The sequence below is a fragment of the Cebus imitator genome, unplaced genomic scaffold (assembly GCF_001604975.1).
Source record: "Cebus imitator isolate Cc_AM_T3 unplaced genomic scaffold, Cebus_imitator-1.0 Scaffold111, whole genome shotgun sequence".
NCBI classification, from domain to species: domain Eukaryota; kingdom Metazoa; phylum Chordata; class Mammalia; order Primates; family Cebidae; genus Cebus; species Cebus imitator.
The window spans coordinates 2,729,630-2,752,192 of NW_016107426.1; the positions used below are offsets into that span (position 1 = coordinate 2,729,630).

At 38.9% G+C, this 22,563-nt stretch overlaps 1 protein-coding gene and 1 long non-coding RNA gene across 4 annotated transcripts; both read right to left on the reverse strand.

Annotated features, from left to right (window-relative positions):
- Window positions 1–506: 506 nt before the first annotated feature.
- On the reverse strand, window positions 507–22,151 carry TRA2B (transformer 2 beta homolog). 3 transcript variants are annotated; one of them, XM_017538410.2, is made up of 10 exons: window positions 21,839–22,050; window positions 15,442–15,717; window positions 10,490–10,623; window positions 9,317–9,479; window positions 7,682–7,870; window positions 6,005–6,120; window positions 4,837–4,920; window positions 3,101–3,160; window positions 2,052–2,125; window positions 507–1,488 (listed from the first exon to the last, which is right to left on the reverse strand). In XM_017538410.2, the coding sequence occupies exons 4-10, from the start codon at window positions 9,347–9,349 to the stop codon at window positions 1,478–1,480; spliced, it is 567 nt and encodes a 188-aa protein (XP_017393899.1). In that variant the 5' UTR covers window positions 9,350–9,479; window positions 10,490–10,623; window positions 15,442–15,717; window positions 21,839–22,050; the 3' UTR covers window positions 507–1,477. The 3 variants fall into 3 exon arrangements, with proteins under 3 accessions (XP_017393899.1, XP_017393898.1, XP_037597890.1); XM_017538409.2 differs by lacking the exon at window positions 15,442–15,717 and having other exon boundaries at window positions 21,839–22,151; XM_037741962.1 differs by lacking the exons at window positions 10,490–10,623; window positions 15,442–15,717 and having other exon boundaries at window positions 21,839–22,111.
- On the reverse strand, window positions 14,458–15,435 carry LOC119472651. The gene is made up of 2 exons (XR_005201812.1): window positions 14,757–15,435; window positions 14,458–14,539 (listed from the first exon to the last, which is right to left on the reverse strand). It is a non-coding gene; the product is annotated as an uncharacterized LOC119472651 (long non-coding RNA).
- Window positions 22,152–22,563: the final 412 nt, after the last annotated feature.

Below are 22,563 nucleotides of genomic sequence, written 5' to 3' on the forward strand. Positions count from 1 at the left end.
AAGAATGACATCTTGATTAATGTAACTGTGAGCTAAGATCACCTAGGTTCAGACCATGTTGAGGCTGCCACCTCAACAGCTATTTGAATGAAGTTACCCTGTATCATTTCATTGCTAAAGATTACATGTGAAGTGCTTCTCAAAGTACCTGGGACATACTAAATATCTAAATTAGATAAAAGTCAGCAGACTAACACAAATAACCCACCTACAGCAACATCCCTACAATTGGTCGTGAAAATTACTTAAATGCAAACGAATACTAAGAACATGCATTTCAAGTACCCTCAAAGTTATTTACTGTAACTCCATCCCCAAATGCACATCACTCTATTATCTAGTTATACACTCTAAATTTTCCAGGAATATAGAAATTCATCTCCTCATCCCACACCCTCCAAATAGCAAAGATATATCTCAGCCCAAGGAACATAATGCCTTAGCAATTCAACTACAGAAAGTCTAATTATAATAGAACAAGAACACTTTGTAAACAGCTGCACCAGCATTTTTCATTTGCGTTTATTTAAACACAGTTCTCAAAACATTTGAGTGAAATTGGGCCTCCTTTGGTAAGCAAAGGACCTGAAAATAATATTTAAAAAATGAACAGGCAAAGTCTTCAGTTCATCCATGACACAGGTGTAGTGTTCCCTTCTCTCATCATGTACTTTGAAGCACCCAGTTTTTTTCATAGTCTAAAAGCTAGAAGAACAAGAGTATATTTATGGTGGAATGTATTGTCATTTGCTGATAACTAGTTGAAATACTATCACCCCCTTGTAACAGCTTTAAGAAACAGCCTTTTAAGGCATACACTGTGTAACTCTTTGTATTTCCTGCTATACATATTACAGATTACATAAAAGCTGACAAATCCACATTTATATAAGCATTAAGCACTGGCTGTATTGTAGATTTTTAGTTCTAATCCTAGCAGTACAGAGTTACAAAGCATAATTTTTAACACTTAGTTGCAGGTATAAGTATGGTATGTTTCATGAACTGGAGGAAAACGGGCCATTTGTCTTTAAATTTACTACTGACAACTGAATAGTTCTGCTAAGCATTGATATGTTAGAAAGAAAAGTAAAAATCAAACTGTTTATTGTTGCTTTTTGCCATTTGGTAGCATTTTACACAGGCTTCAATCTTCAGAGTACCCTGGATTCAGTAGAAAAACCTTTTAAATGAAGTTTTGTACAATAGAAACTTCTCAGCAGTCAAAATTTAGACTGTAAAAAAATACATGCAAAACATACTTTTCTGAAAACACTTAACTTTGAACAAAGCACCGAACTACACAAATGCAGAATGAAAACAGCATTTCAACTCCACCAAAAGTAGTCATCATAAAAGGTGTAAAAGTCACCTAACTTCACTAGGCACTGTTCACTTTTTAAACAAGAGACAATAAAAAATATTGTCCACAAACAATATCCCAGCTCTAGGGCAGGTTTCAGAAAGTCTTCATGCTTTAATAGCGACCTGGGAAGAAAAGAATGAACATGTATAATATTAAGTGAATTAATTATCAAGCATACTTTAATGCTGATAACTTTAGAATATTCTGCCATTAACTAATTCCTATGTAGCAGCCAACCCCACCCTGTCTGCATATTTCCATCTAGGTATTACACTAGAAATGAGATAGCAATGAGATAACAGAAATTGCTGAGAAGTATATGGAATTTGAGAGCTAAAGGGCTAAGTAATTTCAAAATTTCACCTGATTCTGTGCTGCCCAAAATTTATAAGGACTCTTGACAAACTACTAAATGGTGTAAATATATATTATTTACCATTTCAGTTAGAAACAACAGGAGTCTGTGAGCCTACTCTGGCTCAGGAGGCTGCCCAATTTTTCTTTCGGTTGTTTCCATTACTTTCTTGAACTCAAAAAACATTCAGGCTGTGTGGGGATATTTTAAGTATACATTAAACTACCTGACACCAATCCATTATCTGCAAAAGGGAAGTTACTTGGCATATTTTGTCAAAGCAAGCCATAGTATTACAATATAAACAATCACATTAAGATAAAAACTTACGAGGTGAGTATGATCGAGATCTGGAACGTGATCTGTATCCTCCACGGCTATAGTAAGGAGAAGGTGACCGTCTTCTACAAACAAATGGGAAGACTGTCCAAGTTTCCACAGATCACATTTAGACTAAACATATAAATTTATGACAACATGTATTGCCCCTCTATCAGTTCCCGAAAGAGGAAAGCTGCATGAACCTTCAAAGTCTGTTTAAGTCTTGAGAATGGAGCACATTATCAGGCCCAAATATCCAATAAGCACTCTTAATAACTTTCAGGTCAAATAATCCCCGCTATATTTTAATCTGGTTACCTTTTAAATTTTACGTATGTTAAGAGAGGTAAAAGAAAATTCCTGGCTGGGTGCAGTGGCTCATGCCTATAATCCCAGCACTTTGGGAGGTCAAGGCAGGAGGATCACTTGAGGCCAAAATTTTTAGACCAGCCTGCGACATGGTGAAAACCTGTCTCTATAAAATACAAAAAAATTAGCCGGACATGGTGGTACAAACCTGTAATCCCAGCTACCCGGGGGGCAAAGACTGCAGTGAGCTGAATTGCTCCACTGTACTCCAGCCTAGGCAACAGAGTAACACCGTCTCCAAAACGATGGAAATGAGAGGAAAGTCCCATATCATTAAATAATTCCAACAATATCCTCATGAACACCCAAAACTAATTTCACAAGCACTTCAGGATTTAGTTTTGCATAAAAAAGCCTGGCTTGAATGTACCTGAGATGCTTACAAAAAGCAAAGAAAATGTAATACAAGAACATATCAAAAGTAATGACAAAAAACTAGTTCTTATCAGTGACTACCCGTAACATCATTAAGGTATAAAATGGTACCACTAATAACCTACTGCAAACTCAATTTTTATAAATAGACAAAGACATTACAGTCATTTAGTTTCATTTAGAATATTTTCATGAGCTTCCAACAGTCTGATTTTGGGTATTTCACTTATAATTTACGAAATATATTAGTAGGCAAACATCTTTATGTGAAGCTTTCTACTGTTGTACAGATGCTAAGTCCTCTCCTGGAATACCTGTAAATCTGATCCCTGTCTTGAGCAGCTCTCCATCCTCCTCCTCCTCCGCCTCCTCCTCTGTGAAGACACAAGGACAACATGAATTCAGTTTTGTCAAATTATGTCATTCATTTGGTAAAATTAAGACTTTCATACAGCATGAATGAGATGCTCCTTGTATATCAAGTGATTCACCACCCTTTTTAGAAACTGGCATACAGCTCTCTCCGGTGACTGAAATGAGTAGTATTAGAACACAGAACATTCCTAAGTGCTATTTAAAAAAAAAAAAAAAACATCAAACAGGCCTGTCAAATTAATACCTTAAGTACCATTCAATAGAGTGATGCTTTAAAGAGAAAAAAAGGGTTTTCATGGGTGATAAAATGCTGAACAAGAACATACTTAAAAGCTCACTTTCAATGATCCACAACTGTTAACTTCTTAAACATTACCAAAAAATGTACAAAAAAAAGACATCTGTGTCTTAATACCATTATCAAGGTTATCAATGACAACTGTGCTCAGTGCTAACTACACTATTTCACTTGTCAACTTACACATTTTGACAAGCAAGGGAGGACCTAAATTTCCCAACTTTACTTCATTTTTATCAAGTTGTTTTCAAAGATATCTTTAACAATGATTGACATTTCCCTACCCAAACCTCTTAAGTATCAAATTTTTGGCAGTAACAAAAAGTCACTTACCCTTTTAATTAAAATGTCTTTAAAATTATTTTCTGGGCTTTTAAAAGCCTCCGTTTTACCTGCCCCCTAAGTGTACAACCAATGCATCAGCCATACCAAGAAACTGCCTGAAAAGCGATGGCTTTCCAGAATGGCTTATGCAATTTGCTTTTATAAGCCATTGCAAATTTGTTTCTATAAAAACTAAGACATAGGCTATAATTATTTTTTGATTTTTTTTTTTTTTTTTTTTTTTAAAAGACAGGGCCTTGCTGCTCTAGTGGGAGTGTACCTGGCTCACTGCAGCCACAAACTCCCCAGCTTCCTGCCTCATTTTCTGTGGAGATGGGTCTCCCTATGCTGCCCAAACTGGTCTCAAATCCCTCAGTTCAAGTGATCCCCCTGCCTTAGCCTGTAATTTTGCTTTGTATTTTTGAGAGTGTCTTGATATATTGCCCAGAGTAGAATAGTACTGCAATCTCAACTTACTGCAACCTCCACCTCCCAGGTTCAAGTGATTCTGGTAACTCAGTGTCCTGTGTAATGCCTGGCTAATTTTTTATTTCTGGTAGACAGGGTTCACTATGATGGCCAGGCTGGACCTCAGGCGATCTGCCCGGCTTGGCCTCTCCCCAAGAGCTGGGATTACAGGTGTGAGCCACCATGCCTGGCCTGTCACTCTAAGACAGCCAATTCACATAAAAGAAAACACGTGGCTGGACGGATCACCTAAGGTTGGGAGTTCGAGACCAGCCTGACCAACATGATGAAACCCCCGTATTAAAAAAAAGAAAGGAAAAAAACAAAACAAAACAAAACAAAAACCAACCCACGTTATTTTATTAACATTCCAAGTGACTTAAATCCCATTTAAATTCTATAATATTGGAACAGAAATCCAATTACACATGAATTGAAAGACACATCATTTTAAAATCTGGTTTAAGCTTCTGCTCTGTGTTTCTCAAAGTACTACAGCAAAGCCTTTACCAAAGGCTAAAACTTAAGCATAGTGCTAATCTGTACACTGTAGCTGAGATTCAGAAGATGACCTTCATAACTTACCTGTATGATCTGCTATAGTAGTCCCGATCATCATAGCCCCGATCATATCCTCTGTCATAGTAATCCCGACGGCGAGAGCTGCCACTATGAAGAAAAAAATACCAAGTGTCCCTTGTATTTCTGGACATGACTTTTTGTATCTACTAATGGGTCTTTTCTGACACATTAACTAGAAAATGAATATTATATCTGTTAAAATTCTCACCTATATTAAACAAGCACTGCCCTTTCCTTTGTTACAGTATATATAAATGTACTTTAAAAAAAATCTTTGGTTAAGGAAGCACAGATATCCTACCAGAGGTCAATCTGCACATCCCACATACTTCTACAAGGATAAGAAAAACAGTTATCACTTTGCTCTACTTAAGACAATTTAGTTTGGGCTTGGTGCCTCACGCCTGTAAATCCCAGCACTTTGGGAGGCCGAGGAGGGCGGATCGTGAGGTCAGAAGATCAAGACCATCCTAGCTAATACATGAAACCCTGTCTCTACTAAAAATACAACAAGTAGCCAGGTGTGGTGACACGTGTCTGTATTTCCAGTTACTGGGGAGGCTGAGGCAGGAGAATTGTGTGAAACTAGGAGGCAGAGGTTGCAGTGAGCTGAGATCATGTCACCGCACTCCAGCCTGGGTAAAGAAGACTTTGTCAAAAAAGAAAAGAAATTTGGCCAGGTGCAGTGGCTCACGCCTGTAATCCCAGCACTTTGGGAGGCCAAGGCAGGTGGATCACCTGACGTCAAGAGATCGAGACCAGCCTGACCAACATGGAGAAACCCCGTCTCTACTAAAAATAAAGCTGCGTGTGGTGGCACCTGCCTGTAATCCCAGCTACTTGGGAGGCTGAGGCAGGACAATTGCTTGAACTCAGGAGGCAGAGTTGTGGTGAGTCAAGATTACACCACTGCACTCCAGCCTGGGCAACAAAAGGGAAACTGTTTCAAAGAAAATTTAAAAATGCACTTGACAAAGATTTATAGTTTTACCTGTAGTCCTGTAGTGGTTAAATTTCTATGAGAAAAATGCCCTAATGAGGAACATTTCATCAACTGACAGTCAAGATTACGGCACAAACCTAAGTGCTGAATAAAGACTTTCCACTAATACAAGTGCTTCTTTGATCAGTTAACAACTGCCAATTATGTTTATTTTGAAAATAAACTTACTAGGTAGGTCTCCCCATGTAAATTCCTGGTGTTGGTGTATGTGGTCTTTTTGTTATAGAGAAATCAACTCTGATCCTACGCCCATCAAGCTCCATTCCATTGGCACGTTCTTTAGCCTTCAAAAGAGAAATAATAAATCGTCATATACATCCTCAACAAAACCACTAAGTATCCTGTGGCTATGAGTAAGGTCCCACTGAACATTTCAGTTGGGTGCTTTATCTTAATGTTAGCCAGAACATAAGGTCTACAACTTACAAATGTGTTCTTCCTACACTAAATGTTCATTTGTATAAGCTACTCATAAAAACTTTAAGTAATTATTGTACCTAACTACAATCCTGACAGTGTTTCCAGCTCCAAAGCAGTACACAGTTGGCAAGTTACAGCCTGTACGTCGAATCTGACCAGCTGGCTGTCTCTGTATAACCCATAAGCTAAGAGTTTAAATAACTAGGGGGAAAAAACAGTATTTAACAACAAGTGAAAAAACACATAAAATCCAAGTTCCAATGCTGACGAATAATCTTTTATTGGAATACGGCCCCATTCATTCATCTGGCTGCTTTTGGGTTAAAACAGCAGAGTTAAATAGCTGTGACTGAGATTCAATGACTCAAACCTCAACATATGTATTATTCAATGCTTAAAAGTTTTCTTAGCCCTTCTCTGGAAGCCAAAAGCTAAGGCTGAAGTAAAGCCTTGTAAATAGTTAGGTACTTATAGTTCCTTTTCCCAGAATATGTATTAAGTGTTAACCGCATACATTTAAAGAAACATTGTTTCACCTAAATAGAATCTATACTTCAAATTCCAAAAATCTTCTAGTTCAGATGTTCAAGCTAGTGTTTATGTCCCAGGCAGTTTTTGGCACTAGAAATAAAGATAAAAATTATGCTATTTTCTGAAAGCTGTGATCTATTGCAAAATTTAATTAGGAAATGGGAGAACTTAAGTGAATCCTACTTATACCTTTGGCATCTCAATTTTTCTTAAAATGAAGCTGTGTATCTTAAGTCTCTTTGAATCTCACAATTCCACAGTCACTAATTATAACTAGTTGCATTCGGCTTTTATTGCTCCAGTAGGTTACCCCTTTAAAAAGTTATACTTTTTAAAAATTCTAATTTCCATAAAAGCCTACCTACATTAAGTTATTTTACCTGGAGCTCAATTCCTAATCTCAACACTGACTATTAGAGGGTTTGTCAGTTTTTCCTCTTTCTTCTACTCGAAGGGTACTTGAGCTACCATTCTTGAAATGTGGTCTAGACTCACAGATCTTTACTCTTTCTACATTCTGCCTCAGGACCAATCAAAATCCAAACACGTCATCATTCACTTAGCAAAAAAGGAATAACATTTTCCTTCTGCATCGTAACTTTATTTTGGCTATTTTTGACTCTAGAATGTAAACTCATTGTAAACACTAACTAGATACCCTGGCAAAATTGGGGTATAGCTGACCCCAGTAGTTGGCAACTAATGAAGCAGGTAATAGGACCAACTTCGCTATGTCATACGAACTTTTCTGTTATTTTGCATGTATCTGGGTCTCCACAAGAGATTGGAAAAAAAGTTCAAAGTATTACTGACTTCTTATCCTAGCAACTGGTCACTTGTATTTGGTGTTAATAGAACTAGTGATTTACAAAGAACAGGTTGACTTTTACTTACTTCCTTGGCATCATCTACATTTTCAAAATATACAAAGGCAAATCCTCTTGAACGCCTAGACTGCTGGTCATATACAATAGACACATCGGCAATGGGACCGTATTTAGAGAACACTTCTCTTAGATCTCTTTCTGTGGTATACAAGCTCAACCCAAATACTCCAAGACAACAGTTAGGATCAGGATTTGCCTAGAAATTAAAAAAAAAAAAAAAGTGAATTTTAAACTTTGAAAACTTGTCATAAAATCAAAGTTCTCAACTGCCAAAAAGATAAGCATGTATCATTTTATTTTTTTAGAAGCATAACACACGTTTTGTTTTAGTACGTACGTAAGGCTGAGGGGATGTGTACCAAACCATTTTACATGTCATAAACAGCTTGCAATCGCTGTAAGAAACAAGAGTTGGCCAGCTGCAGTGGCTCATGCTTGTAATCCCAACACTTGGGAGGCCAAGGCTGGTGGATTGCTTGAAGTTCAGAAGAGCATGAGACTAGCCTGGGCAACATAGTGAGACCCTATGTCTCTACAAAAATACCAAAAGTAGCTAGGTATGGTGACGTATCCCTGCAGCCTTAAGTACTCAGGAGGCTGAGATGGGCAGATAGCTTGAGCTTGGAAGGTAGGGGATGCAGTGAGCTGAGACTGCACCACTGCACTCCCACCTGGGCAAGAGACACCAACCCTGTCTCAAAATGGAAAAAAGATGAAAGAGGGAAGAATAGGAGTGAGCCGTATGTTGCTAACATCCCAGATGCTGTGATGAATTCACCTAAAGATTCCATTCATTTCACAAACCATTTACCAGGGAAAAATTCTACTTTAAAAACATTGGCTGGGCGCAGTGGCTCATACCTGTATTGGGAGGCTGAAATGGGTGGATCACAAGGTCAAGAGATGGAGACCATCCTGGCCAACATGGTAAAACCCCATCTCTACCAAAAATGCAAAAATAGCTGGGCGTGGTGGCAGATACCTGTAATCCCAGCTATTTGGGAAGCTAAGGCAGAAGAATCGCTTGAACCCAGGAGGTGGAGGTTGCAGTGAGCTGAAATTGTGCCACTGCACTCCAGCCTGGGCAACAGAGTGAGACGGAGTCTCAAAACAAGAGAAAGGAACATAAAAACGTGAAGTCCCCCACACCCTTCACCTAAATCGCTTGGATTATACAATGAAATCACAGTAAATACCATCTCATTTGAAACCTTTCATGAAATATAAAGAATGCCTTAACACCCAAAAGAAACTACCTTCAAATTAAATGAGAAAGTTAGGAGAACATCTAACTGGGTTTATGCAACCCAGAAAACAAGTAATGTTAGCATAGAACAGTACTTTGAAATAATGTGCTAATACTATAGTATAGTAATCTACAGTGGGAAGTTTTTTTTGGGTAGACTAAGGAGTTACACCATTGTGTCAATGTTATGCTTAAATGACAAGTAGCCCAAATGCAGACCCCCATCACGGAAGATTAACTTAAAATAACTTAAAAGATGCTCTCAAAACACTAAAAAGTCTCTTAGGATTTCACTTACACACTCACTGCTAAAGCTCTACTGTCAAAATCAGCTCTAACTTTGAGAAAAAGTAAATTTAGGCAGTCCATTGCTTCAAAACCAGTTTTTCATCTTACCCGATTCCCAACATGACGCCTGCGAGTAGACATGGGAGAATGACTGTGGCTGTGTCGTCTGCGATAATCTCGACTGTAAGACCTGCTACGCGATCGTCTATGGGAGCGGGAGCGAGACCGTGACCGGGTATAATGCCTTCGGGAACTTCTTCTGGACCTAGACCTGCAAGACAAAGACTTCAAGGTTACGACTCACCTGACAACAGATATTGTCTTCTTTAAGTTTATTACTCTGTTCTAAAGTTAAACTCCCAAAGCGGGAACAATCCAAGAATATGCTAACATGGTTACCAATTAATTAGGATCAATACTTTTTTCTCTATTTACAGTCATTTCAACTTTGCTAGGAAGCGTTCTAAAAACCACAACCTCTTCTCCAGCATTTCTTCCAATTAAAGATATATAAGTTTACAAACTTATCTTTTGCAAATCAAAGCATACAGCATTTTACTAGCTCGGCTTGTGCCCATCTTTCCCCCTCAGAAGACCATTCTCTAACTTTCTTTCTCTCATTATGCCCACCACTAATTTAACACAGTAACAAAACCACAAGTATTCCCCAGCAGTTAAAAACAAAAACAAAATCAAGTTGCTCTTTGACTAACTAGAGTGACTCTAAGTTGTCATCTAAACCAGGACACATTTGAGAAGGGGTGCTGTTAATTATGCCTGACAAGAGGCATAAACTGATTTCGTCCCAGGCAAACCAGGATGTATATATATGTATATATAGCCTACCACTGACCAACATTAAAAAAAAAAAAAAAAAAAAAGCACACCATATACTTATTTATCAAGAACAGCAATTACTGAAAGCCAATGTTCTACAGTATATTTGCCATACTAATAAGCAGTTTACTTACATTCAGTAAATCCTCACAACAACCCTGAAGAACTGGTACTGTAATAATTATTTATTTGCCTTTTATAAAGAAGCTAAAGCTGAAAGGTTATGTAATCTGCCCAAAGCAGCAAAAATAGAGGACCCTGACTCCAAAAGCCCAGGCTCTTAACCACTTTTAGTCTTGTCTTCCAGAACTTAAGTTCACTTCTAGTACCAATATTTAAATAAGACAACAAATAATCTAACACTCTCTACCTTCCTGGTTTACAAAGCACGCACCACTTTCAAAGCTAAGAGTAATGAGAAAATCTCAAGACAGTCTTTCTTACCTAGATTCAGATCGGGACCTGGACTTTGATCTGGAACGCCTGGAATCTTCCTTGGAGCGAGACCTTGCAGGGGTATGCCTTGCAGATTTCCCCGATCCGTGAGCACTTCCACTTCTGGAAGCAGAACGGGATTCCTACACGTAGATGTTAAAAGTTTAATTTGTACACTTTCTGGGCAACTTTAAAAACAAATAAGCTGCTGTGAGATAAATGGTGAGGGACAGCAATCCCCTTCCAAGATAAGAAAATATAGGTAAGGGCAGGAACTGAGTATACCTGGTGTTAATAGTTTCATTGCTCCAAACAACATAAGTCAATTAACTTGTCCTTTCTTCCACCTTTTTGGAGCAGGGATAAGGGTTATTTGACTCCACTTCCTTCAGAAAGGTGTGCCAAAGCAAAGCAGTTAAGGGAACTGTCCAAGGACTGTGTTTTCAGAATGTTACTCCGTAAAGACTAGGGTGAGACGGAACCTTATTAACTATGACACCTATACTTTATACCTATTTCAATCAGGTTGCAATCAATAAAACAAAACCCTATAAAATGTATAGAATTTACATAAAAAATGCTTGATTTTAACCTTGATCTTTCAAATTATATTTATAATTCAGATAAAGACAATGATCTCCGTTTCAAGTTCTAGAGAAAGGGAGAAACCTAGTGGAAAGCAAAGGCTAAACCCTGTAAAACCCTATTACATCTAAATATGGTAAGAGGCCCCCTAAAGAAACTGAAAGCAACCAGATGGAGCTACATACAACAGAACAGTTAACTACACACAAATAAGAGTAGAGAGGGTGTCAGAGAGATCCGCCATAGATTTCTTTAGCTAAATAATGATGAGCCAGGGCAAACTTATGAAAAACCAGAAATTAACCTAACTTTCCTAGTTACTTAAATACACATTAAAACCAGGGCAGCTAAATCAGGAGGTCCTAATCTAGGGCTGAGGAAGCAAGAGTAAAGAATTATATACAAAAGCCAAAATTCAGGTAAATATTGTATACTCGTAGCTTTCCCAATCGACACTGGGATTGGCTGGCAGGTTGGGGAAGAGGGGAATCTATAATGAAAAATGGCAAAGGAATGGCTAAACAGGTTAACCAGTTCATCAACGAGCTAAAGACACATAGTCAAGTTTATCAACAAAAGGGTATACTAAATAATGAAACCAAAGAAAAGTTCTCCAAGGCACCAAAACATTAGATGAGGAAAGGGACAGAACCTACTCCTAGTCAGTCTGATAACTAGGTAAAGTTATCAAGACAACCTTTAAGTTATCCAACTTAGACAAAATAAAAATCAGGTGGGCCTTTCTACTTGAAAGAGCAGAAATGACAAGACTCTGCTCCAGACTCTGACAAAGGAAGCAGTATTACAATAAATCACTATAGGGCATGAATCAAAGGTGAAGCTTCCAGATAAAATTTAATCACAAGAGATTTCCTTGTTTGGTATATTTTCAGAGTATTATGGACATTCTTGAAAGGGCAGAAGATAGAGGGTTATTTTAAATTATTACAGCTCAAAGTACTTTGTAAGATAGTTCTGTGGTTTACAGCATAATGGAGAAAATTTGGATGGTCCTTTGGTGCTCAGGGGCGGTCTCCAGGCCCCAGAGACTCCAGAAACTTTCAAATGACTTTAAAGCCGTTATAAAACATTGTGGAGTGACATGAAACCTGACAGCCTTTCCCCTCTAACTCCCTCCATGAGCAACTATCAAGAGATTAAAAGAAAAAAGACGGTGCCCTTCTTTATTAGTGAGGACATTGCCTTTAATATCAAGAAATGGTTAAAGGATGTAGTGATGCTCTGGGGACAATCCCTTGGGGTTCCCTATCAAATATTTGGAACAGGAACTTCCCTTCTCTCCATGGAAAAAGGAGGAAGTCTCGAAAATGAGGGTGTAGTTTCTGCTATTTTTACCACAGGCAAAAACTAAGAAGACAGAAATGGGGAACTCATAAGTTGCTAAATGCCTGTTTGATTCCAACACTAGAAAGATTACCCCAATGGAAATGAAACGATTTTCTCAGGAAGTGAAAGCAGAACATGGGTGCTTCACAGTAATGGTTAACAGAAACCAGTCAGCCCAGGAATCTGAGTATAATGGAAGAATGGGTCAAGTCAAGACCCTCTTCAAGCCCCTGGCTTTAACAGAAGAACCTTTATTGTAAGCTAAGCTGTTTTACCAGCCTGTCCACTGAGGGAAGAGATAGTACTCCTAGTCTAGAAAGTAAGACTTCATGACGTTTTCTCACTGAATCCTGGCAGATCACAGATCAAAGATATAATACTTGTGAAATCAAAGGAGTTTTCACTCAGCCTCCAAAACTAACGACTACGCAGCAGATATATTTTGTAAGCAATCATTTCTTAGGCCAGGAATAAGGGTAATACCAGAATGCAAAGGCTTCATTTTCTACACTGACACTTGTTTGGGCTAACACTTAAACGTCTCCATCTTCTTTCTTATCAGGGATATTTTTCTTCAAAAGTTAAGCCTTCTGAAGTTCTTTTGGCCATTTAACTGGATGGGAAATATATATGCAAGGGAATAAAGATTGTCTACAAGAAACAAGACCTAAATTCAGCACCCAAATCAAAAGCACAATGTTAACTTTAAACCTTAAGAGGCACAGACAAGGCCAATCTGTAAAACCAGCTGGGAAAGCCTCTAAATGTAAGGATGCTTCAAATTCCACTCTTACAGTTGACACAGTCAACACATTAAAACTATAGCGAAAGAACTGGACACCACTGCCTCAAAGGGACCATGAACCTAAAATAGCATGAATCAAATAAAGCCAAAATTTGTCTGGGGGAAAATAAAATACTCAGGGAGTCAATCAAGCTCTTCAGACTGGATCTCAACTATATCCTAATACACAACCTGCAGGGAACACATCAAGTAAAAACACAACATGCTTAGCCTTCCAACAAAATAATCTACATCTCCCTATTCTGAGAACAGTAAGTCGAAAGAAGGGATAACCATCCAATCCCTATATTATTTCAAAAACTCGATGTAATGTATTAGATTTAAAACAGTGGCTCACAAACACAGATGTGCACTAAACCTCTATAGCATTTTCAAATACAGAACCCTCAACTGGAGTCTACTTTCAGGCGGTCTGGACTTGGGCACCTGCGTCTCTTAAAAACAAGTGTGTTTACGGTAACTAGGTTAAGTCTGACTTACTTGACTCAGTCAACTTCAGAAGTTACAGGCTTCCTACAAATTTTATCCCTTGGCAAAAGTATCTTCCTGAAATGTTGTCATCTCCTTCCTTCCTTCAACTTAATGCAGTCTTCCCCGCACTGCCTGTTCCCAGAAAACAGAAAAGGCTTGCCTCCTCATCTTCCCTATGGCCCAGAGACACAGTAGGACCCACAGATGCTTTGGCCAGGGGGAAAACAAAAACAAATGGACCCAATGGTTCACTAGCAATGTTTTCTCACCTTAAGTCTATCCAGCTTGTGTCACATAATCAGATTCCAAATTGCTTTCTTTCCCTCAGTAGGCTGGGGGTTAAGAGGTCTTTTCCTCTTTTGCACCCAAAGCACCTGTCAAGTTTCTTAATAAAAGAATCCATGGGCTTCAATTAAAATGTAATATTCGTTCCCATCACTTTAACTAAGCTACCTCCCTGCTCTTTAATTTTGGAAAATAAAAGTAACAGTTATATTGTCATTGGTTTAACACAGCAAGAAATTTGGCAAAGCAACAAAGCAACGCAAAACCTTTCACAAATGAGAAAATTTTCTTCTGCTTTCAAAATACAGAAATAAATAGGCCTAAAAGCATCAGAAAATGGATTCTCCAAGAAATGCCACTAAGTCACTTTCTCCAAGAGCATGAAGACCTGACAACTCTCAGAGACAGTTTATTTCAGGAAGAAACGCATGAGATAATACCCTTGGCATTCTCAATTGGGTAGAAAACTGCTGGCTGGCTACTACTGGGTATTATTTTGATATATGTGTACTTGTCTCACCCAGCTGACAGTAACATTACACCTATCACTTGACTCTTCTACTCAGCTAAAACAAAACACAGAAAAGGAAAAGACAGAGCTTTTAGGTTGAATTTCTCATTACGTGGTAGGGATGGGGAACCAGAATAAAGCTCCTTTGTAACCTGTACCTCTAACATCATTACAATAGCTCAATATTGATAGCGGAAAAGAAGAAAAGGGAATGAAAGCATCTGTCACTATTGCACTTTGAATTAGCTAACCTGTTCACTTGTGTGACCCACCTCTTGCAAGGTGAAGCGACTGTATTTTATCAATAACTCTAGTCATTCTGCTGGAATAGGCATTAAGTAGAAATAGAAATTGAAAAATCATCCCTGTGTATTTAGCAAATATGCTTCTTAAAGTTAGGGCCCAAATGCTCTTTGAATTCCACTACTGCTATATGGGGGAAAAAAACTGACACTAATGACAAAAGGAAATATCTTACTCAATGCTTTGTTTGTTGGATTTTGGGGGTTTCGTTCTACAACCATCCTGGCGACATTTCTTTTGAAAACTGTTTTACAGGAAATATTTTACTACACATTGCTTAGTACTGAAGGAAAGGGGTCAGTGCAATTTAAGAGTCCAGGGAGGTGGCAAAGACGACCAGTTCCAACCCTGAAGGTATTCACTCGTGCCCCAGGAGCAGCAACATTAGACAGGTGAAAAATTTATCTACAGGACAACAAGAAGCCCATTGTTACCCATGCTGGAGAGCTCTTTGCTGCCGGGTGTTTGACTACAAAGATTATTTTTTAAAAATTGCATTTCAATCATTTCACTAAGCAGTTAAAATCAGAATTACCTAATTTAAACGATTCCCCTGGAAGGCACTTCTTTACCCTGTATATATTTTCTATTAAACAAATAATGCATGCATGTTTAGCAAAATATACAGGGACACATAAACAGACTAGTAATTACTTAGCGTAGTGCTTTCTGATTCCAGATTACTTCTTATCTTAACTTCATTTTTATTTCTTTTCTTCATTCTTCCGTTTCAAATTCTGACTTCTTTCATCTTCCCCACTTCACACAAATTGCTCAATATTCTACAAGTGGGACTTCTGGTCTGATAATTAGCATGCATTCTTTCTTTTATTTTTTCAAATTTCAGCTTCACTTATTCCTGAGCTTCAAATACTCATTTATAAAACTTGTCAAATGACGACTTCCGCATTTTCCTTCTTCAACATTAACCTTAATAGAAAAAGAACAGGATGAAGAATATTTTAAAACTCCAGGATAAAATCCAGTGCCAAAACTGAAACTAGAAAAAAAAATCCCTTTGTTGATTTGGATTAAAAAAAAAAAAAAAGAAACTAGAATATGCAGCTCAAAAAACTGAAACTACAGTTTTCTGCTGGTTCTAGAATATATGGTAATCAATCTCATTTGTCTACTCCAAATAGATTTATCATGCTTAAGTTGACTGTGAAGTGAGCCAGTGAACATTTACTGTTCATTTAACATTTTAAGAACTATTACATTTCACACTTCTTAAATAGAAAATAGGATAAGTGTCAAAAGCACACCTCTAGTCAAAAAGTGGCATATTAATACCTAAGTGCAAGAAAGGAAAAGTACGGACAATTCATTTGTATGATGACAAAGGCTCGGGGTTGAAAGGATTTACAGTATTGTGACTTGTCTAGATAGTATAAAGAAACGTATTTAACGTCACACATTTTTGTACTGTATTAGAGCTCTGTAGAAAGACAGTGTCAGGGAACCTGACAATTTGGAACTGTAGTGTTCAACCCACCCCTGGAAAAGCTGCTCTAGTGAGATTTTATAGTATGAGTCATAAAAAGACAAAATCAAGTCAACCACCTACAAAATATGCCAGTAGCTATGAAGAAAAGCAGAACAAACTTGAATCCAACAGTGGTATTTTCGAAGAATTTTGTTTTACATTTCCCCCTCAATGAAGAAAATATTAAGCCTTCTGGATGTCCAAAGGAGAAATTCTACTTTAAAAGGTGGCACTATTAAGAGAAAATTATAGCTCACCGCCTCAAGTAATTAAAAAGATTGAATTTAGCTGATCTGTTGTTGAACATGCTAAATACTGCATCTATAAAACATTCTGGTTTTTTATTCTACATTTCACCTTAATAATATTTTTATCGTCAGTTATTTCCTCCAAAAAAAAAATGTAAGGTTTTGTTAAAAAAAAAAAAAAAAAAGCTCCAAGTCTTTATACCTGTCTGGGCATAAAGACAACCATCGCTAGCCTGGCAAGTGCTGTGAGTTTTTCCTAACAAAAGCATAATTTCCAGTCTAGTTTTAAAGTCAATCGTTGTTTATTTAATCCAAAATACTTTAAATACCTTTTTATTTTAGGGAGTTACAGTCATTGGTTTTCTTTAAATGTCCATCACTAAAATGCAATGGGAAATGTTTTCTGGCAGCACAAATGTAATCGTGGAATCAGAATGCCCAAGCAGGTTTCCTTAGGGCCTTCTAAAAGTTGGATACAGACAGGGCACTTGGATACAGAAGATACTGGAATAGAGGCCACACTTCTAGCTATCACAGCTGTTTTCAATATGGAGACTCTCCTGCTGTTACTTTTTCACCCCTTCCCAACCTGCTTCCTTCTCTTACAGTCTTAGAACAAAACCACTACCAGATTAATATAAACACTAGACTTATTTCAAGTCAGTTGCTAAGTTCAAGTGGCTACTTTATAAAATCAGAAGACAAGCTCTTGGGCTAATGTTATCACATACATTTAGTTGAGACCCTACTTAGAAATAAACAGAATCTTGTCCTAGCAACACAATTTTTGTTAAAATGATTCCAGGGGATACAACTGAAATCTATTTAACATTAAACATGCATAAACTCATTAAGTCGACTGTCAAGGCAATATTTTAAAAATTGGGAGGGATGGGGCAAATAAAAACTCATTAATCCTGTTATGTTAAGGTCAATGCTCTCATCAATATAATGACTACATTTTTTTTTTCTGGCAGCCAAACTGTCTACCAGAAGGATGAATGGATATAAAAATCTTTAAAGACTGGAGAATTGGGCTGGACAAGGTGACTTACACCTGTAATCCCAGCACTTAGGGAGGATCACTTGAGGGTCAGGAGTTCAAGACCAACCTGGCCAAAATGGTGAGACCCCATCTTAAANAAAAAAAAAAAAAAAAAAAAAAAAAAAAAAAAAAAAAAAAAAAAAAACCAAACCAAAAACCAAAAACAACAACAACAAAAAAACAACACTGAAGAATAGTGCCTGGAACAAAACCGTCATCTGAAATTAGTCATAGGCCCAAGCTTATAAAAACACTCTTGCAAAAATAGCACAGACTCTTAAGTTTACAATCATAAAACATTCAGTACCTCCCAGCAAAAGCAAATATACAAGACTTTTTGACTTTTCAAGACTCCCTTTTAACCTAATTTCTAAACACAAAAATTAATAAAAGAAAAAAAAGGGATCCTCATCCAAATTGTCATTTAACAATTCATGCTGATATACCATCAATCTCGAAGTAACCTCCAAAACCCAATTCAAAGCAAAGGTTTTCGGGAATGTCAAGACTGTAATTTGCTGTAGTGAAGAACTTGTTTGGCTTACATTTTAAAAACTATACTAAATGATTTCCATATCTAATTTTACATATCCCACCCTCAATACTAACCTGGGTCAAAACACTTAAAATTCCTATGCATCAGTCACCATGCCTTTAACAATCACATATGTAAAAACACTTTTGTTTATGTATCAACATAAAACAAAACGCTAAGGCTCAAGAAATATTCACAACTGTATGCCTTTGTCCTGGGCAAAATAACTACGAAAGCATTAATATTTACCACCTAGGATTGGGATTTTATTGAAGAGAAAGAAGAAAAAAAAGCTGTGCAAGACAAATGCCATTAACACTCCAGATCCCCCCACCACTTGAATTCCTCAACTTTTTGGCAAAACCCGTACTACTTACCTTATAAAAATCACTTGTAATGTCAGCTTGAAAATGTCACGTTCTAGTTCCAGACAATATCCACAATATTAAAGCATTCTTGTTTAAAACCAAGAAAAAAAATTTCAACCTGGTTTCAAGAGACTGATAGACCTAACTAGACTCATAATACAAAACAATTTCCTATTCGACAATTCAATCCCGTTTTAAAGGAATTTGGTGAGATGGCTACAATCTTTATTAAGAAGATTGAGAGATGTTTCAGTTTTGAAAATCAGAATTTAGGTTTAGAAGCTAAAACCAAGGAATATAAAAAGACATCCCAAGATTTGGCAGAAGAGGAGGAAAAACTGCAGAATTTGAAAGGCAGTTTGATGGGTTGGTGTCCAGATGCTGCTATTTATCCCTAAAGATAATGTGCGACTATTCTTGCAAACAGTACTGGTTCTACAAAAATAACAGCCAGTATTCTATCAGAGTATTTGCTGGGTCAAAACATTTTCTTTAACCTGGTCCATACATCAGTGTCTCCTTAGTTTCTGTATTCCTCTAGTAAAGACTCATTTGCAGAAACTCATCACAATGTTGAGATTAGAAAGTTACACCGAGTGCAATACCAACATACAAATCTCACATACCCTATACACTGTGATTATAAGGCTCTAAAGATTACCCTGCACTTCTAAACTTGCTATCAGCTTTTTATCCAAATTCTTGACTTAACTGCTAGGAGTGCCTTTTTTTTGCGAAGAAAAGGTGCTAGTCAACCCCTTAAAAATCAAGCAATTTTTTTTTGGGGGGGGGGGGGAGAAAAGAGGCTTTAATCTGGAGATGAAAATGCCACCGATCTAAGTGGTTTGGCCAGATCCGGTTAAGCCTGCTAATTAGACCCCTACAGACTAATTTAGTGTAAACCTATTACCTTTGAGATGGAGGGGAAATAAATCCCACAGACTAATAAGGGATGAGGGACACAGTGAAACAGTTTTTAAGTGACATTATATTCATCCAATAAATACTGAATTGTTAGTGATCAAATTGGGAATTTATCCCACACCCCCAACCTTAAAGGGGAGGGACCCAACAATAAACTCCTACAGTTACTAGAAAAGGTGGGGCACAGAAGGGTGGGGATGTCTGGATTAGAGACACATAAATAATGGAGAATTCCGACTGATTTGAAGAGATCAGTGATTTATATTAAGCCAGTCCAGAAGCGTGGAGTTGAATAAAACTCATTTTTCTCGCTCCAGAGAAGCATTTACCCCACAGGCATGTCTTAAGATTAAACTATTCCATCGAGCTTTAAGGTTTTCCTAGCATTGCTTTGGAATCCTGGACTTCCAAATTTGATTCAGGTGTATTCCAACCCTTAAAGGTTCCAATTGCAACACAAACACCAAACAAAACAATGTAAGTATTTCGCAACTTCAATGTTTAGAGACCTCGGCCAAAAAGCCAAGACTCTTACGTAAGAAAAACATCTCAATTTTAACACATTTAAGTTAACCTCCCTCTACAATTGAAGGATTGTGAACAAAACAATGTACTTTTACTAGTGGAAAAAAACCCACCAATCCGAAAATTTCTCTTGAGCCGAGTCTCAAACTGGAACTTAGTTCCTTCAATTGTTTCCGTTCTCGAGTAAAATATACTAATGAACTCTTCCGGCAATTTTCCATTCTCAAGCACACCATATGCAGCTTCTTCAAGTGTATTCAACTTAGAGTTCCCCTAGTCAGAAGCCAGTCATTTTGTATTTTCGAAGAGTACAAAGGTATCCAACAACTGCTGTTTAATAACGAAAGACTTTAAAATCGCTTACTTTGCAGTCTAAACGCCAATGACTAGTTTTAACAGTTGATTCTACTGCCAACAAAGTCACTCTTAAATTTTGAGCCCAATTCCTACTTTCTCACCCATGAAAGGAGGAACTTAAAATCTAAACTCGTGAAACTGGAGTCAATCATCCTAAGGTAAAACATGAAAAACTAAAAACTCTATGCTCATCCGAATATGTAAAGACAAGGCTTGATTAGTTCACACCAAATCAATCAGTTTTGGCTCCAAACTGCTTACTCTCGCTTCATCACTAAGTGCCACGAGGTAAGTTTCTTTCTAAACTAAAGAATCATCTAAACTATTATTAATACAAACTTTTGCTAAGACATTTAATAATCTTATTTACCTGATAAATCATACTCAGATCTTAAGGTGGCTCTACCAGTACGGGAAAACTTAGGTAACAAGTTAAACGAAACACAAAACACAAATTACTCCCGTAACAGCCTCAAAAAAAAAAAAAAAAAATTCTGTGGTGCTTTTTTATTACCTTCCTACTAAGAGATTCCTAATTCAGCAATCCTTGTATCTTCGCGTCACTCAATGCTCCGCGAATCTAATACCCAGAACCCCACTGAGCAGCTACGTATGTCGTTTAAACCCTAGAACTCACCCTCACTGAACACCTTTAAGAGGTGGAAACTTAAAGGAAAGAAAATTGTACCCAACACACGCTGTGGTTCTAAGTATTAGAACGCCTCAAAACAAAGGAAATAACGGCGCCGTCAATTGTTGCCCGTCAATTTCTCCTTCACAATTCTGGGGAAAAGCGATGGCCACAAAATCATCTCAGCGACTTTGTGGTCTGCTCTAATAGCTTACTGACACGGATTTTTGCCTGGGAAGCCCCTTCGGTATCAGAAAAAAGCACTTCATTGATGCCAAACACAAAGCCCTCGCGTAATCCCCTCCACCTAACGGGCCCAGAACTTAGTCGATCTCGGATTAGTTTCCATCTTAAGCCCCAAGGACATACGAGACTCCGTCCTTTCCGGGGAGGCAAAGAAGACGGCCCTTCGTTAACCTCAACACTGGGCCAAAGTCCCCAAAGAATACCGTCTGTCTCCTCCCACCCCACCACGCGGCCTTGCTAGGCGCGGCCCGCACCGGGTCGGGCCCAAGTAGCCGCGCGGCTCCTCCGCCATTTTGTGCCTCTGGCAGCGCGCCCAGCCCGCCAGTCCAAGATGGCTGCGGCGGACCTTCGCAGGAGAGCAACGGCGAAAGAAGATACCACTCCCCTCCCCCAACAACGCGGGACGCAGCGGCCATTTTCATCTTCCCCCGCTTATAACGGGAGAAACGGCCGTGCCGGGCAGAAGCCACGTAAACCCGCCGGTGGCCGCCCTCCTTCACGACCAAAGGCATTAAGGCACTATCCACAGGGCTTTTTTTGGTTAAGCGCTGCTCCCCTGCCTGCCCTCCCAGCTTCAGACTTCGGAACCTAAAACGCCGCAGCCTCCCGGCCCAAGGCCGATGGGCCTAGAAAAAGACGGAAGGAGCTGGGACCACACAGCCGCCCCCTACACCCGCTCTACGTACCCGCTCGCCGTAGTTCTGCTCGCCGCTGTCGCTCATGACTCCTGGCTGTTGTCGCCGGTTGAGGTGCTTCAATCGAAGCTGCGAACCTCTCGCGCCTTCTTTAAGGAGGCTCTGCCGCAGCCCCGCACGACACGCCGGTCGCCCAGCCGCTCAGAGCAGAAACGCTCCGCACCGCCTCCGCACGGGCTCTAACTCTACCGGACGTGACGCGGCGCTCCTTAGCCAGGCTCCGCCCCCGCCCAGAAACGCGCGCTTTTTTGGCCTCGCCCCTCCTCGCTTTGCCTTTCCTCTCCAACAGGCTCGCGTCCCGCACCGGAAATGACGAAACCCCGCCCCTCTCAGGGCCCCACCCCCGTTCCCCGGCCTCTGTGAGGCGGGAAAGCTAGGCTGCCGGTTGGCCGCTGTGGTGGGCGCCACGGGGCCACAGTGATGTCACCAGTCACACCTTAATCTCTTCTAGAACTTTCCAGGGAACCTGTCGAGGGAGCGGGGAGGGAGGAGATGCTCTCTGTTTCCCCCAGTCTCCATTCCTTTCTCCGCCTTATTAGTTTCTCGTCTTGTGCGTTTCCTTTGTTTGAGAGGGAAGTATTGGTACACTGGGTTCTTACTTCATTTTGCTTTACTTGCAGATATTTCTTTCCTGAATACGTCTTCACTTAAAAAAGGTCAGATGTTTATACACAGGAATCAGACACAATCTCTCTTCTGAAGTTAGGAAATAATAT

Coding starts and splice junctions, on each gene's coding strand:
- TRA2B (XM_017538409.2), bottom strand. CDS start 21,874: ATGAGCGACAGCGGCGAGCAGAACTACGGCGAGCGG. Junction 6,121..7,681: donor ATGTAGATGATGCCAAGGAA/GTAAGTAAAAGT, acceptor TCTCTTTTGAAG/GCTAAAGAACGTGCCAATGG. Junction 2,126..3,100: donor GACAGGGATCAGATTTACAG/GTATTCCAGGAG, acceptor ATTTGTTTGTAG/AAGACGGTCACCTTCTCCTT.